We start from the raw sequence: 17,692 nt of genomic DNA, 5'->3' as shown, positions 1-17,692 counted from the left end.
GATGCAGGGAGCCAGAGGGACCAACATACACCTGAAACTAATAAAGTATTGAATGTCAACTATAATTGAAAGATGGAAGTTACCACCAACCGGTAGGGCCAAGAGCCCTGGCAGAGAGGATGATGGAATAGCCTAGTGCAGTGGTTCTGAATGGGAGATAATCCTGCCCTTCCCCCAGGGGTCACTTGGTTGTCCCAACTGAGGAGTGTTACTGGTATCTATAGTGAGTAGGGGCCAGGGACGCAGCAAAACATCCTACGCTGCTGCTCACAATGGAGAAAGGCCAACAGTGCCTAGGCTGAGAAAATCTAGACTACTGCAGTGGTTATTAAACTTGATCTTGGGATCCTTTTATAAAAGTTGACATTCAAAAAGCTTTTTTTTGGCTTATGTCATGTAGTCCCCAGAAAATTCCACCACATATTCGAGAGAGAATGATAGTGAAAATAGTTTTGACTTTGTGAACTCCCTTAGGGTCTCCTGAACCTTGGAAAGCCTAGTTTGAGAATCTCTGGCCTGGTGTTTAAGGTCACAGCTCAGGAATACAGTTCTGCATACTAGCTGGGGCAGAGTGAGTGAATATTTCTGGCCCTCAGCTTGCCCCGCCAAGTGATGTTATCTGCTGCCTAAATACCTGCAATAAAACAAGACTATTTCTAGTTATTGCTGTAACTACCTACAGATATACAGGGCCTGGGGCTGACTTGTCTTCAACATATTTGTCTAGATTAGAATCTAGTTCAGGCAGGGAAGTGGCCCGCAGGCCTGGGTGGCGCCCTGGAGGTGGTGACCTGTTTTGTATTGGGTTTTGAGGGACGAGAAGAGTAGTGCATTGAAGGAAGGGCATTTTGGTCATGTTAAGAAAAACGTCGCTCCCAAGGTAAGGGACCCGCGGTTCCTAGCAGACCACGGACCAGAGAAGACCGGGAACCTTTGTGTGCCTTTGGGCACTCCGCAGTATATCCTCGTCCACCCGGGAGAACTCTGCCTCCACATTCCAAACAACCGCTTGCCTGGACTCAACATGGCGTTAGAATCCCACAAAACACCTTTGTCTTTTTAAAAAAGCTCCCTGCCTATTCACTGATCGCAGAGACCCCGCCCTCGGTCCAAGGCCGTCTAACCCTTGGACGCGCCTCACCGCGGGGGTCCATTTCCAATAGCGGAGTAGGGGGCTCCCTTCCGTTTCCGGGACCAGAATCCGGAAGTGGCGGTTGAGGGGCCACTTCCTATCTCCCACTGAGGGGGCTGAGGAGAGGGCGAGCGGCGATGGCGGCGGTCGGAGGGAGCTCGCCTCCTGAGGCTAAAGATGGAGAGCCCCAGCGCGAAGCCATACCAGACCCGGACAGCCAGTGGGGCTACATCGAGAATAGCGACACTGGGCGGGCGCGTCGAATGCGGGACGGCGAAAGCTGGTGAGGCTGAGCTGCGAGCCTGGCTCGGGGGGCATGGGGCGGGGGCGGGGGGTGCTGGCTGTGGTGGGGATGGCGCGGAGGTGCTCAGAGCTGCTGTGGGGGTGGGGGAGTGGCTGCGCGGCGGAGAATAAGGGGCGGGGAAGTGCTTGTGAATGGAGTGACTGATCTGGGAAAGAGGCAGGGCCTGTGGCGGAGCCTCAAGCCTGAGAACTGGGTGCGATTGGTTGTACAGAAACGGAGGGCCAGGCCTGAGAAGACACGGCCGAGGAGGTGGGCCCGGGCCTGCGCAATGGCGCCGGGAGCCTGGGAAGGGGGCGGTCTCCGCGGCGGAGGGCGGCTTGTGGCGTCACGTGGCTCTGGGGGGCGGTCCTAAAGGCCCCGCGTGGCCAGGCGGTGACGTCAGTCCGAAGAGCGAAATCCGAGCCCAACGGCTCTGGGCGGGAGCGGGGAGCCCGCGCCTGGGAACGAGGCTCGTGACGCAGGCGGGGGGCGTGGCCTGAGGCCGAGTGAGACTGCGGGCGCGGGAGCTGGTGCCGCTGAAGCAGAAAATGGCGTCTTCGGATGAGCGAAGTCTGTGACGCGGCGAGGTTTTTGCCGCTGGCGGAGGCCTCCTTCCCGGGACCGGAGAAGGTGCAGGTGATTGGCACGGGAGGGGCCTTCCATGTTACATTTGTTTTCGGTTTCAGTACTGTTTTGTTTGCGTCATCATGTTAAAAAAAAGCTATTTTTTTAAACATGTCAATGAATATCTCCATAAATCGCCTTTACTGTTTTAATTGCTAACCCGTGTTTGCAGTGTACTGTTTCTGGGCTGGGTTTTTTTTTTCTCTCGCAGAGTTGCATCTCGATTTTTAAATCGTGAACTACGTAAGCCCTAAACAGGTTGTATGAAACATTTATTTGGTAAAACGGGCGGTGAGATGCAAAAATTTCAAGGTCGTGAAAGACAAAAGATGAAGAACTATTCAAGATTGAGGGAATGAATGGGGTATTTAACGAGTCATAATAACTAACTTTAATGTGTGATCGTGGATTGGATCCTGGAGCAGAAAAAAATTAAAACTCGGGTTTTTTCCTCATAAAATTCTCTCTTTTACTGTAAAAGATGTTCATGGGAAAACGGGCGAAATTTGACTAGTTCTGCAGATTAGATATTAGTACTGTTAGTTTTTTGCTTTCAGTAATTGTGGCGTGGTTATGAAAGAGAATATCTTAGTAGTACACGCCAAAATATTTAGGGCTCCCATCATGTAAGCAACTTACTCTCAAATAGTTGAAAGTAAAATGTTAAATTTGGGATATCGGGATGAAGGGTGTACGGGAAGTGTTTGTATTGTTTTTGCAGTTCTTCGGAGCATTTCAAAATAAAAATCTTGAACAATAAAACAATTTTTAATTCAACACGCAGGTTAAGATTCGGACTTTGCCTTTACTTCTGTGCACCTCGCAAATGACCCCCCCCCTCCTGAATTCTTAATTTAATGTTTTTCCACCACTCCATGCATTCATAAATAGTATTTGTGGTAAAAAAAAATAGTATTTGTGGTGCGAGTTTTCATTTTGTGGAGACTCCATATGAAATTGTATTGGATGCATACCGTGCCTCGTATCGGGTGGGACATGGTATCCACATGGCGTCATTGGTGACGTTGTCCTTGATCACTTGGTGAAGGTGCTATCTGCCCGATTTCTCCATTGTAAAGGTACGATTTTTCTCTCTGCATAGGCAGTAATTCTTTAAAGAACATCATTTTTGGCCATCCGTTACTCAGCGTTTTAACAGCGCCCCGTCTCCTGCATGCAGGCGCTCAAATTCTCCCAGTGCCTTGCAAGGCTTTATGGCTGGAGGCTGAGCCCGCGCTCTGAGTTCTCACTCTCCTGGGTACCCTCCCCCTCACTCTCCATCCGGCCATATTGGACTCTGGCTGTTGTTCCTGGAACGCATTGAGCGGGCGCTCAGGTTCGAGCGCGCTCTCACCCGACGGCCTCTGCAGGGAGGTGCGCACATCTGGCAGAGATCTTGAATCACGGTACTGGTAAAATTCTCTATTCCTCTTCCCTGGAGAGAGAAACTCGAGATTCCCGAAATCGGGAATACAAAAGTGAGCAAATTTTTTTTTAATCATTACGCTATAGCTTTCCAGCAAGGAAAAACCTCCATCCATGCTGAGAGTCAGCAACAATAACTGGACCGGTTTTTGGAGCCCTTTGGAGGTGTTCGGGGTTTCCTTTTGGGGGGTGTTGAAAATATCTTGGAATTAGAGGTGGTGGTTGCGCAACATTGCAAATGTACGAATTGCTTGCTGTATTGTTCGTTTTTTAAATGGTTAATTATGTTACGGGAATTTAAAAATTAATATTCTGTCAAAAACAGTTACCCCACCAATGTTGGCTCAGTATTAAAGCCAGTTTATCTCTTCTATGGTGGATAATATGAAGCGGTTTTTCTTAAGTGCTTTTTTTTTATGCTTTACCTCCTTAGGTGAGAGCAAAGCATCTCAAGGTTCTTTAATTTGCGTTGCCATCCATTTTCTAGAGGTTTGCTGCAGCGGTCAGGAAATTGGTGTTTAGAAAGCATTTCGAAATCGTGAACTAACCTACCCAAATCATATACCTCATGTCGCTATTAATATTTGTACCTTCTGTTTTTTGCCAGCTGGCTGATGTGAACAAGAGCAATTAATTTGGCCATCGGAACTGATTGCATTTCTAAGAGAAGCTTACATTTTAAGAGTAAATTCAAATCTCTGGTATAGTCTAGCTTCCTTGGCAAATTCTCGTTTTTCTTTATGAGGATGAGCCATCCACAAACGTAATTAAATCAGGGAAAGGGGAGTGGGAGGGGGTCTGTAGAAGGTCTGTGCAGGGTGGGTAATTTCCTAACAGGTAAGCAAGCATGGGGTTCTTTGTTCAGGTAAACGAAGGAGGGTGATTGGATTCAGTGTTAAAGATAGTGATTGTGAAGGGAAAGCGGCGTGTTCATTGAAGATAAGGACTATCCTAGAAACGTTGAGGTTATTCTGTCAATGGAGAAAGCTGCACAGCATAGGGGAATCATTCATTTAATGAAGACCCTAAGAGCTAAATTGACTGAAAATTTCACATGTTTGGTTTGCCAATTGCTGCTATAGCTCTTATACAAGGTAGGATATGCCTTGGCGACTGGTTCTAATTCTTTTGTAATTAAGTGCTTGTTCAGACTTTTCATGAACCAAAAGGGGAAGAGGATTTGTGAATCTAGAATCCTGGAAGGCGGGGAATCTTTTGCTAGACAGTCACTGTACCAGTCTTTGTTGCTTGAGCATGAGTATGCTTTTTAGCTTAAAAGTATACAGTTATTGGAAAAGATTTATATTAGCATATCTAATTATATATGTAAGTATAATTAACCTAGGAAGATAAACTTTTTGTTTTGTCATTTTTTTAAATAGTAAGTTTGAAAGATGAAAGAGCTTTTCTAAAAAATGTAAATTAATCAAATTTTTGGAGAATTTTAGATAAACCTAATTATGCCTATTGTCATTCCTTTCATAGAGTGAAAGGAACAAATCTTTGTTATCTCCCAGAGATCTTTAGTCATAAAAGACCATTTAACAGTGTCATTATTCTCAATTTGGAGCCTAAATTTGAGAACAAATCAAGAATAGTTGTTAGAAAAGACAAGATATAAGTTGAAGTAAAGACAAAAAATATTATAGTAAACTTTGTAAAAACACAATGATAAGCAGCAAAGATTACTAAGAACTTATATTTCAATCAAGGCATCTCTTAAAAATGAGTTAAGGTATTTTTTTTAGTGAGCTGAAAACACCAAGAGTTAATAATTTGGTAACAAAAAAGGGATTTCTAATCTGGGTGTAAATTAATGTCATTTTACAGAAAAACGCCTAAATTCTGATTTTCCTCTTTTGATATGTTCATGTAACAACTTACAATAAAGGATTTATTTGTATGCCTTTATATATGTATTTAGGCTTGTGCACATATATAAATAATAAATTCAGAACAACGTAATATTACATTTGCCATCTGAACAAGTTAATCATGTCTCTTAATTTATATCCATATTTCTGTTTCTCGTAATTATTGTACCTAGTATGTTAACAAATTATGTAAATTATTATCTTAACCAAAATAACCAATTTAATTTTGTCTAGACACAAGAGAAAACTGGAAGACAGGGAATCTTAATCTTGTTCAATAATTTATTTCCATAAGCACATATTTCATAGCATTTCAACAAATTTGAGGAAGCACAAGTAAACATAAGTGACTTCAGCAAGATCAGTTGTATCTCTGTATAAACTTTAAAGGAGGCCATTTACAATAGCATCCCCCCCAAAAAAATCTTAATACCTAGAAGTAGATATAACAATGTGGGTACTTTTCAATCAAACAATGATAACTCTGTATGACTGCCACCTGGGCTGACAACATTATGAGACATCCCAATTTCAGAGATGTTAAAAAATTTTTTAAGTGTCTTTCAATTAAAGGAACATGATAGTAATTTGTGTAAAACTTCAGTGTTCTTTGAAGCCTTTAGAAATTCAGGGTGTAGCCAGGTCTGGTGGTTTTGCTTACCTCTATAAAGAGTGGCTTTGCCCTGACCGGTTTGGCTCAGTGGATGGAGCTTCGGCCTGTGGACTGAGGGGTCCCGGGTTCGATTCTGGTCAGGGGCATGTGCCTTGGTTGTGGGCACATCCCCAGTGGGGGGGTGTGTAGGAGGCGGCCAATCAATATTTCTCTCTCATCAATGTTTCTGGCTCTCTAGCCTCCCTTCCTCTCTGTAAAAAATCAATAAAAATATTTAAAAAAAAGAGTGGCTTGAATGTTAATTTTCCTTGAAAATCTGCTTTTTAAAAAAAAGTTGAATAATTTCTCCTTTTGTATTGAAAGTCTCATAGACTGTCAATGGAGGCAGTGAAAACCACGAAGGGAAAGGATGTAGGGTCAGTGATGGGAGGGAGGTTTGTGGCAGGAGCCACGGGGTGGGGAGGGTGTGTGTCTTTGGCAGGAATGAAGTGCAGGGTTTGGGGGGCGGGGGCGGGGGTGGGGGGAACCTACAGAAATGGTTGTCTATTCAGACAGCCACTTGTGACTATCCCAGGATTTTTTCTACTACTCCATCTCCCACCTCACTAATCCTTTTATAAACTGTAAACAAAGGAAAGTAGCCATTTTAAAGAATCCCCTTTATAGGGTTAAATTGCTGGAAAACTACCAATAAGCATTACATATTTTTCATCAGTTTTGCAATTTCTTTAAAAGTGTTTATTTGAGGCTGTTAAATACTTAGGACAGCCTTTTATGTGTCATAAATACCATCGCTGAGCAGGTTTGCTGGGGGGCGGGGGGGGGCAGGGATTGTGTGTCTGTATGTACATGAGCTTTTATGTTCAAGCCCTGGGATTGAACAGTAACAGTTAATGTTTACTTTACACTTAATATATGTCAGCTATTTTTCAGACTGGAAAATTTCTCAGGACATTTTATAAAGGCAGATGCCATCAGTCCTAACTGTTTAACCTAACAGCGCATATGAAAGTTCCTCCTGTAAAATACCTGATGCAGCTGTATACTTAACAGTGGTTCAGATAGTAAATCTTGTTATATGTCTTTTACCACGGTGTTTTAAAAAGTGAGCTCATCACCATAAGCTCAGATGTATTATAAAGCCAAAAGAAATTCTAAATATGAAAATGATGAAAAATGGTGATATGTGATCTTTGAAGAAAACCTTATGGTTCTTTTAGCATTTAAATTTTTTTTCAGTTTCTGAGCAGATTTCCAGTTTACTAATCCATTTATTGGCTGAAGATTTTTGTCTCCATTTTTGGCTTGTTACAAACACTGCACAATTAATGAAGGGCTAACACTTAATAACATTAGCTGCAAATAATTTGTTTTTTGAGCCTAACTTAACTGTGTTACACCACAGTCTAATGAATTATTGTTTATTCTATAATAAAATCTCATGTTTCCCCAGCACTGTGGGTGTGGTGTTTTTCCCTTTTTTGAGCACATCTTTTATTAATCAAATATCTTCTAGCATCCTAAGAAATTAGGTAATCTCACCCTGGCCGGGTTGTTCCATTGGTTGGTTCATCCCAAAACGCCAAGGTTTCCGGTTCTATCCCTGGTCAGGGCACATACAAGAATCAATCAATGAATGCATAAATACATGGAACAACAGATGTTTTTCTTTCTCCCTTCCTGTCTCTGTCTCTCAAATCAATAAATTAAAAACATTTTTAAGTTAGATATCCAAATCTGAGTTTCACTGAGTAAGTTCTGCTTCTGAGTTCTATATGATGCTGAAACTGTTTTTTTAAATTTGAATTCTAGGAGGAATTTCTTTTTAATTGAGATATAATTGACATATAACGTTGTGTCCGTTTCAGAGATGTATGAAACTTGTCTTGATTTATAATGTGTTGGTACTTTTAGTCTGATAACCTTGGGAAGTGGTAAAACTAACCCCCAGACAACCATGTGACACCCTATTACTTCTCTGGTCTAGGTTCCTTGTGGATCAGAACTGGTACAAACAGTGGGAAGTGTACGTGCGGGAAGGAGACGAAGACCCCAGCACCATCCCTGGCTGTATCAATAATGCTAAACTCTTTGAAGGTACCAGGCCTCTGCCTCCCTATATCAGCCTAGCCCTGGAATTCTTTTCCCTTCTGTCCCTACAAATGATCATAGCCCCTTCTCTGTTAGGTTATTGGTGACATGGCCAGATTACTCATCACTTTCCTTCCCTGATTCTTCCTCTGCCACCTCCCCCTGGCCCCCCCCCCCAGACAACATAAACTGGAAACTCAAGAAGGGACTGGTGGAAGGTGAGGACTATGTGCTGCTCTCTACCACTGCTTGGAATCTCCTGGTCAGCTGGTATGGCCTAGAGCATGGCCAACCGCCCATTGAACGCAAGGTATAGTGGGTGGGGAGGGTGCTAGGAGGTAGATTTGGAGGGAGGGGGTAGAAGGAAGGCCTTATGAGCCCAAGATGGGTCCAGATCCATGTGTGTACATGTGTTTCCACATGTACTGTATAGATACACCTGTGCTCGCACTCCTCTCCTTTCATAGGTCATTATACAGGTGTCTGGTGTATCCCCTGTGTGTTTGCCTGTGCCCCTCTGACCTCAGAGGTTTTTATGCACGTGTGTGTGGTGTGGGTACACTGTGTGTGCTCTTCCACCCTGCCAGGTTGTAGATTGGCGTGGCAACTGTGAGGTCGAAGTGTACCCAGTAGAACTGCTGCTTGCCCAGCACAGTGATATGGACAAAACTCACACCGTTGAATTCAGCCAAACAGATTCCATTGGTGAGTCTAAGGGTCATGAGTGAGTTGGACTTCCCAGCCCTGGGTCATAGCTCGGTGACCTAACAATGCATGGGGTTCCGCTGTGCAGACTGAGCACAGGGCAGATTTCAAAGGACTGAGAAGGCATTGGTCAGGTGGGCAGAAGGCCTGAGAGGTCCCAAAGGTATGTGAGCTGCCTCCTAGCGGTGGCGCAGGTGTGGCAGAGGGTATCTGCTGTGTGTCTCAAGTCCTGAGTATGTGTCAGCCATGGAGGTTGATTAGGACACAAGGTTTTGACCAGGGTCTGTGGGGATGAGGCGGGGTCTGGGGCCAAGATGGGTTGATTATTCGGGATCCCAGGATGACCTCAAATGTGTCCCTTCACTCTCCAGACCTAGTTTTGCGTACCGCTCAAGATCAGTTTGTGGTGAGCCCCCAGGAAGAGACACGGCTTTGGGTCAAGAACGCAGAGGGCTCCTTTGAGAGATTGTGCAACACACGTGTGTCACTGCGCACTGCTTCTCTCAAGTCCGGGCAGGTAAGGGTGGGGAGGGCTTGTCTGCTCCCCAGCGGTACTCAGACGGGGAGGTGAGGGCTAGGTGCCCATCGGCCTTTCCCGTTTCTTTTTCTCTTCCTCCAACCAGTTGGTCCTCATGGAGACCCGAAGCAAGGATGGCACCTGGCCCAGCCAACAGACACGCGCTGGGTAAGCCCTTGGGATGTCTGGTCCAGAGCGGTGTCCCACAGTAGGCAGAACAATGGAGTCCCTGAGCACAGTTCACCTTCATATAGTAGGCCCTCAGCTGACAGTTTCTCATCCACCACAGGAGCAGCGTGACAAAGGAGGAGGAGGAATTCCACGGCCAGCCAGGCATCTGTGGTCTCACCAACCTGGGCAACACATGCTTCATGAACTCGGCCCTGCAGGTAGGGCCATTAGGGCTATGACAGGCACAGCCACAGGGCTGGGCTTCAAGCCGTGGGGACTGAGGACAGGGTCGTCGGGGCAAGGGGCCACAAGTCTGACCTCACATGTTCACGTTCCTTCCTGAAACATCAATAGCTTCTCTTGCACTCGCCTCCTGCTTTTCTCCTCCTCCTCCCTTTTGTCACTGCATTCTCTCCTACTCCTACACCTTTCCTTCTCTCATCCATCCCTCTGCCCCTTCTCTCTCCTCCCCCTTCTCACTTCCTTTTCTCGGTTCCTACCTTGGTCACCTCTCTCTCCTCTTTTCCACCTCACTCCCTTGGCCCTGCCCCTGCCCCTGCCCCTGCAGTGCCTCAGCAATGTGCCCCAGCTCACCGAGTACTTCCTCAAAAACCGCTACCTGGATGAGCTCAACTTCTGCAACCCGCTGGGCATGAAGGGTGAGATTGCAGAGGCCTATGCGGATCTGGTGAAGCAGGCCTGGTCCGGCCGCCACCGCTCCATTGTGCCCAATGTATTCAAGGTGCGATTCAGCCCTGGGCTGCCCCCCCCCCACTCCCTTGCGCATGCGCGCATGCACACTTCCCTTGACTCCTAACTAACCTTTTGCACTGCCGGCCCTGTCCGTCTTCTCAGACCAAGGTCGGCCACTTTGCATCCCAGTTTCTGGGCTACCAGCAGCACGACTCGCAGGAGCTGCTATCATTCCTTTTGGATGGGCTACATGAGGACCTCAATCGTGTCAAGAAGAAGGAGTACGTGGAGCAGTGTGATGCCGCTGGGCGGCCTGATCAAGTAGGTGTTCCTGAGGGCCCCCCATTCTGAGCCCCATTAAAGCCATTAGGGCCTCTACCTCAGGGCTTCTCTGACTTCTCTTAGGATGTCCTACACCCCACCCCCAACTCAAACCTCAGTCCCAACCTTGGTTCCAACACCATATCTGCCCCCCGCGTCCAACCCAAAGTTAACCCCCACCCAGTCTGCTGCAGAAAACAAACCCCAGCCCTGACAGCAAAGGCTCCAGACACCCCTAGCCCCTGACCATAAACCTACCTCTGAACTTTACCTGAGGCCCTAACTTAACTTTAACCCCATGCACATCACCCCAAACCATGGCTCCCCTACACCGAGCAAGCTCCGCCACCCACCATGATGCTGTCAACAGGAGGTCGCTGTGGAGGCCTGGCAGAACCACAAACGGCGGAACGATTCTGTGATTGTGGACACTTTCCACGGACTCTTCAAGTCCACGCTGGTGTGCCCTGATTGTGGCAACGTATCTGTGACCTTTGACCCCTTCTGCTACCTCAGTGTCCCACTGCCTGTCAGCCACAAGAGGGTCATGGAGGTCTTCTTTGTCTCTATGGACCCCCGCCGCAAGCCAGAACAGGTATGGTGACATGGGGACATAATGAGGGACGTGTAGTCAGCTCCTCTGACTACTCCGCCATGCCTCAAGGTTCCTGCACTAACTCCCTACATGCTCTCCTGCTCTTTTGTGGTACTGTTTCTCCCACAGCACCGGCTCGTGGTCCCCAAGAAAGGCAAAATCTCGGACTTGTGCATGGCCCTGGCCAAGCACACTGGTGTCTCACCGGAAAGAGTGAGTGAGGCTCTGCGAGTGGAGGGAGGGAGGGAGGATGGGATTCAGGGACAGGGAGGTCGGAGGGCCTGTGGAGGGAGGCCCAGACTGACCAGCCCCTTCGCGGCATCCTGTTCCCAGATGATGGTAGCCGATGTGTTCAGTCACCGCTTTTATAAGATCTTCCAGCTGGATGAGTCTCTGAGTACCATCCTGGATCGAGACGATATATTCATGTGAGTGAGGCGCCCAGGGTGATTGGGGCTCCTCAGGGATATCTTTTGCTTAATCACATTCCGTCTCCACTCCTCATTCAGTTGACAGGCACCTGCCCTGCACAAGTCTTTGGCCACATGCTTCAGTGGGGCAGGGGCTTGGGGCCAGCAGTGGAGATTTTATTCAGCATTTATTGAGCACCTCCTGTGTACCACTGACCTGCACTCCTTTCTCATACTGCAGTCCTCAAAAACACTAGATGCTTTCTGAACCTGAGAACATTCAAAACATTAAAATCCTCGGGTAACTAAAATAGAAAGCGGTTCATGAGTACAGAAGTTCTTTGAAACCAAACAGTGTTTTCCAAAAAGAAAACGTGTTTTTTTAGATATATCTTTTATTGATTTCAGAGAGGAAGGGAGAAGGAGAGAGAGATAGGAACATCAATGATGAGAGTGAATCATCATTCGGCTGCCTCCTGCACGCCCCACACTGAATTGAGCCCACAACCTGGGCATGTGCCCTGACCAGAATCGAACCCGGGACCCTCCAGTTTGCAGGCCAACGCTCTATCCACTGAGCCAAATTCAGCCAGGGCAAGAAAATGGTTTTTAAATCCCTTTGTCAATAAAAGTTTTTGTTCACTCCCTCAGTGCTTTGGTAGTACCAAAGTACTTTAGAAACATCCCATAATGCACCATTTCAATCATTGAACCATTTGCAAAGCACAAAACACTGGGTGACAAAATCAATGGAGAAAAATAGCCTTGCTCAGCAGGTGAGAATTAAAAAAATAAAGGTATTTTCAGGCTGTGATGTGTGAGTGAGTGAGTGGAGCGACTGGGTCAGAGTGTGAGAGTCCCTCTTGGGTGTCCTGATCGGGCATGACCTGATGTCTACCCCCGCAGATACGAGGTGTCAGGCAGGTCTTCTATCACGGAGAACACCAGGGAAGACGTCGTGATCCCCATCTACCTGCGAGAACGTACCCCAGCCCGTGATTACAACTCCTCCTACTATGGCCTCATGCTCTTCGGACACCCGCTTCTGGTGTCTGTGCCCCGGGACCGCCTCTCCTGGGACGCCCTGTACCACATCCTGCTATACCGCCTCTCGTGAGTTTGCCCTTCAGGGGACGGGGGTGGGGTCTCAATTGAAACCTGGTGTCTAGCTGCTTGGCTACCATCTCCCACCCACGGCAATAAGAAAGCTCACTCTTCATACAGCCAGAGAGGAGCATGTAGGTTTTTGCTTTGTCGAAACCTCTGGCTTGGCCACCGCCTCTCCTAGGAGCTAGGGATGCCAAGGTGTACAAAATGGACAAAATACAGACAACTTCATCTTGTGCTCATTGTCTTCTCCTCGTACAGGCTTGCTTGCTGGTGTTTTTACCAGTGGTTTTCATTGGGTTTACAATCCAGAGTCCTTAGTGAGTCTAGCAGAGCACTGCGCTTGGTGTCTGGCTTAACCCTCCCTCATGTTACCTTTACAAATCCACTCCTCACAGGCCTTCCCTGCCCGAAATTGACAGCAGATCAGGTGTCTGCTTGCCAGGGGCTCATCCCACTTAAGATCCACACTCTTTCACTGAGGCACACCAGGTCCTCCGTTGTCTGGTGGTGTCTTCATGCGCTTCTGTGTCATCTAAGGCCTTCTGGGCTCTTCATTGACACTACTGAGCCAGTGCTGGGCTCTGCCCTCCGGCCCTGTGCCCTCCTGAGTGTCTCCTGCTCTTTCCATAGACGCTATGTGACCAGACCCAGCTCGGATGATGAGGATGATGGTGATGAGAAAGGTGAGGAAGAAGGTGAGGCTAGACAAGGATGAGGGTTTGTATAAGCGATTCGGTAGCCAGAGGAGGGTTAAGAGGAGGGGGTCAGGGTAAGCCTGATTCCCATAGAGTCTACCCGGATAGTCGCTACACTCACCCACTCGGCTGCACACACACACCTATCTCTGACATCCTACCCTATCCTAGCAGACGTGGAGGGTGGTAAGAACATCCCCAAGCCTGGAAACGTGGCTGGGGGCAGTTCCCAAGACCCTGGGCCGGAGCAGGCTGGGCCCAGTTCTGGAGTCGCTAGTGGGAGCCGGGCCCCCACGGACAGCTCTCCTGGACCATCACACTGGCCCCAGAGAACTCGGCGCAAGCACCTGTTCACCCTGCAAACGGTGAATTCCAACGGGACCAGCGACCGTTCCAACTTTAACGAGGATACTCAAGGTTTCTCCTTCAGCTGCAATCCAGGGGTGGCGGGGAGGGGGGGGGGTTCAGGAGGGGGTTTCTTTGGTAGCAGGGCCCATGATCACCTCCCTCACCCCCAGCCCAGCCCTATATCGCCATCGACTGGGACCCAGAGATGAAGAAGCGTTACTATGACGAGGTGGAAGCTGAGGTAAACAAGGTCCCGGGGGGAAGGGGGGCACTTGCAGCTTTGTCCCTTTGTCCCTTAACTTTTCACACACCCACCCAAGGCCTTCAAGCTGTGACCACAGAGTTCTTGTTCAGGGCCTTAGATTCCTGTCTTCAAAGTCCACGCTCTAAACCACTCTTTTATCTGCCCACACCCGCGGGCCACTCCCCACTGTAGGGCTACGTCAAGCATGACTGCGTGGGGTATGTGCTGAAGAAGGCTCCTGTGCGACTGCAGGAATGCATTGAGCTCTTCACCACCATGGAGACCCTGGAGAAGGAGAACCCCTGGTGAGGGACTGGCCTCTAGGGCTCTAGCTGGCGGGGACTGCCTGCCCAGGTCCTTTACCTCTAAATACACCTCTTTCTCCCCCCTCCCCCCTCACTCAAACCCTCGTGTCACTCTGGCCACCAACACCCCAACTGTATTCCCACCTCGGAGCCTTTGCCAGGGCTGTGCTTTCTCCCAAGAATGCTCTTCCTCCGGTTCTGGCCAGGACTCCTTCATTTTATTCAGGTTTCCTGTCCAGTGTCAGCTTATCTGATGTTCTCTTACCACCCCGTCACCTCCGTCCATGACCTCCCAGTGCTCTTTGCTTCCTGGCTGGGCATTACTCTTTCTGGCTCAGTAACACCACTTGAGGTCACATCCTAGATCCCCTTTTGCGTCACTATTTGTCTTATCTGTTAGAGTAAACCCCCTGAGGCTGAAGACAATGGTTATAATAGTGTGGGATGGGCAGTGGGTGCTCAGTAGATCCTTACAGAATAAACAAAACTTAGAGGGCCGAAAAGATCAAGCCGGTCTCACAAACAAGAGCATCTATCTCTGGAGCAGAAAGGGAACAGAAATACAAAGTGCCAAAGGATTGAGCAGGACAGCCGGTGAATGCCTGGTGAGCAAGTGAAATAGAAAACGAGGGGCCAGAGGTGGGCTCTGAAATAGGACCAGCACTGCCTCCTGGGCCAGAAACCAAACAAAAATACCCACCAGTACAGAAGCTTATATAGAGCAGGTAATTGGTGAGCCCTTGAATGACACGTCAAGAGCCAACTGGAATAACCAGCAGGCTGGAAATAAGATCAGCACTTCTGGGCTGGACAGGGCCCGTGAGGGCCACCTGCTACAAAGCATGCCCAGGTGTCTGTACTGACTCAGGCTCTGTCTGCAGGTACTGCCCCAACTGCAAGCAGCACCAGCTGGCCACCAAGAAGCTGGACCTGTGGACACTGCCTGAGACACTCATTATACACCTGAAGCGCTTCTCCTACACCAAGTTCTCCCGAGAGAAGCTGGACACCCTTGTGGAGTTTCCTATTCGGTATGGAGCCCAGGGAGGCTGGCTGGGGGGACAGCGGGTAGTGGGGCCAAGGCAGGCTAGTATTAACCTTCCCGTCACTCACAGGGACTTGGACTTCTCTGAGTTTGTCATCAAGCCACAGGACGAGTCAGCCCCAGAGCTGTACAAATACGATCTCATTGCCGTGTCCAACCATTATGGCGGCCTGCGTGATGGACACTGTAGGTGGCAGGGGCACGCCCTGGGTGGTGGGGTCATCAGGGTGGAAGGAGTAAGAGCGCAAACCTGGACACCTCTTAGGGGCCAGGGGTGGGTGAGGACAACCCTCCCTCTCTTCCAGACACGACATTCGCCTGCAACAAGGACAGTGGACAGTGGCACTACTTTGATGACAACAGCGTCTCACCTGTGACCGAGAATCAGATTGAGGTGTGACTTCTGTCCCCCCTTCTCCCGTTCTCCCGCCCCTCCCTCCACCCTGGTCCACACTGACTCCTGTGCTCTCCCTGCAGTCCAAGGCCGCCTATGTCCTCTTCTATCAGCGCCAGGACGTGGCAAGTCGTCTGAAAACCAAGACCCAGCCTGGCCAATCTGACCCCCCAGCATCTCCTGCCTATGACCCCATATCTGAGTCCATGGATGTAAACTGAACAACCTCGGGCCTGCAGCAGGAAAGGAAGCTCTCTCTGCTCTCTTCCTTCTCCCCTCCACCCCTGCCCTCTTAACCATGTAGGTGCCCCGTGCCAGGCATCACAGGCTTAGTTGTGGCTACTGTTTTCTTGTGCGCCATATTGCTCTTTCCCGGGAAGAAGAGGTTGTGTGTCCTCCCGGCAGTGTGTTTCTGCCTGTGTTGCCCCCTTAGAGCATTAACCTTCCCTTCTCTCCTGTATTTATGGTTGTTCTCCTTCCTGTGTCGTTAATCTGGGGTGTACTGAAGGGTGGTGGTGGTACACCTCAGCACAGAGTGTATTTTCTTATTGAGACCCTGTACTTTGCGCTGTGTATATATAAAGTGCCAGTGTGTCCCTCGGCACTGTGGGGTTGGTTTTTTTGTACACATGCTCACTAAGCACCTGTGGTTCTGTGCTTATTGAACGCCAGGTGTGTGGTGGGTGCTCATTGAGTGCCAGCCTGTGCCAGGTGCTACTCTAAGAGCTTTTGAAGCACCATCTGCACACCACATACAATTCCCAGCACCAAGTGGCTGTGTTTTCCAGAGCATTTTGCACGTATTAACTCATAATCCTCACAGGAGTCAAGAGTTGCCATTTCCGGTTTGAGATGGGGAAACAGGTACACAGAGGTCAAGCAATTGCTGGAGTTCTGTCAGGTCAGCACCTCATCAGTCACACGGGTTGGTGTCTGCAGGGGCCATTGGACCCCTGGGTCCAGGACGGGAATCTTTTTTCTGGACATGACTGCACTACAGCTGATGGGGAAGGTGCCTCTGTTCCAGACAGGCATCCACTTGGGCAGATGTGTGGTTTCTGGGCATAAAAATACTATACAGACTGCCCCACAGACCCCCTGTAGTGTCCTCTGGGAACTGCAGAGGTGGTACCCCTGGCCCATACCAGCCAACCCAAGGAAAATTGTATGTCTGCTGCCCCTGTATTTAGCCCCTATCCCACCATGACCTCAGCTCCCCCACCAGGCAGGATCCCTCCAGCCTCATCCCAGAGAAGAGTGAGCTAAAGAACCTATCATAGAAGGCTCTCGCAGGTTCTCCTATAGTAGGAGCTTAAGAGGCCGTTTAAGCAGAAATCTCCCACCTGACCCCTCTTGTGAGTCCCAACCATCACTTCAGGAATGGCTTCTGTGGGATGGAGGGATGTGGACAAATGCATGGTATCTCGACAGAGGACGACCCTAGTCCCTCACACTGAGGAAGGGAATTCAGCAGTTGAGGGTCATTTCCAGAGTCAGCCTCAACATTCCCCCCAGTCTGCTGCTGCACCAGGTCTGAGACCTACTTGGGAGTTCACTCAGCCCAGCATACCCACCCACCAATCTAGTCGTGCAGTTGACACAGGCAAAAATCAGAGTTCCAAGGTGACTTAAAGGAAACAAATGCTAGTTTCTGGTCTGACTGGGTTCAGGGACTCAAAAGCTGTCATTTAAACAGGCTGTATGATTTAAACACTATTACCCCATTTTGCAAATGAGGAAGCAGGCTTGAAGAGTTGGTTCAAAATGGGCTGTAAGGACAGAAAGACCTCACTGCCTGTAGATAATTCCTCGTGGTCAAAGCACTCCTAAAGTGAAGTCATTTAAAATTACTTACCCGATTTAACCAAAGACGTCATAAAAAGACAACTTGCGTATGAAATGGGAGAAATAAAAACAAATACATAGAGCTGCCTCAGATGTAATTCTCACACCAGTGTAAACAAGCTGTTTATTTGTCACAGAAATAATTACCAGTGAACACTTAAACTTTGAAAAAAAATGAGTTGAAAAAGAACCATGTACCCAGAGATTATGCTGAGGGAAATAAGCCAGTCAGAGAAAGACGAATTTATCACA

At 48.4% G+C, this 17,692-nt stretch overlaps 1 protein-coding gene across 8 annotated transcripts; it reads left to right on the top strand.

Moving 5' to 3' along the window:
* The first annotated feature begins 1,159 nt into the window (after positions 1-1,159).
* On the top strand, positions 1,160-16,197 carry USP11 (ubiquitin specific peptidase 11). Of its 8 annotated transcripts, none has more exons than XM_081081934.1 (21): positions 1,160-1,415; positions 7,939-8,048; positions 8,222-8,352; positions 8,630-8,747; positions 9,119-9,264; positions 9,371-9,432; positions 9,554-9,653; positions 10,004-10,177; positions 10,291-10,449; positions 10,820-11,044; positions 11,174-11,257; positions 11,378-11,472; positions 12,361-12,567; positions 13,195-13,247; positions 13,434-13,676; positions 13,778-13,848; positions 14,044-14,156; positions 15,038-15,187; positions 15,272-15,387; positions 15,507-15,595; positions 15,679-16,197. In XM_081081934.1, the coding sequence occupies exons 1-21, from the start codon at positions 1,270-1,272 to the stop codon at positions 15,814-15,816; spliced, it is 2,730 nt and encodes a 909-aa protein (XP_080938060.1). In that variant the 5' UTR covers positions 1,160-1,269; the 3' UTR covers positions 15,817-16,197. The 8 variants fall into 8 exon arrangements, with proteins under 8 accessions (XP_080938060.1, XP_080938059.1, XP_080938058.1 ...); XM_081081933.1 differs by having other exon boundaries at positions 13,431-13,676; XM_081081932.1 differs by having other exon boundaries at positions 13,195-13,259.
* Positions 16,198-17,692: the final 1,495 nt, after the last annotated feature.

Source organism: Myotis nattereri, assembly GCF_964212035.1.
Source record: "Myotis nattereri genome assembly, chromosome: X".
In the NCBI taxonomy this organism is placed as follows: domain Eukaryota; kingdom Metazoa; phylum Chordata; class Mammalia; order Chiroptera; family Vespertilionidae; genus Myotis; species Myotis nattereri.
This window is presented reverse-complemented; position numbering and strand designations above follow the sequence as displayed.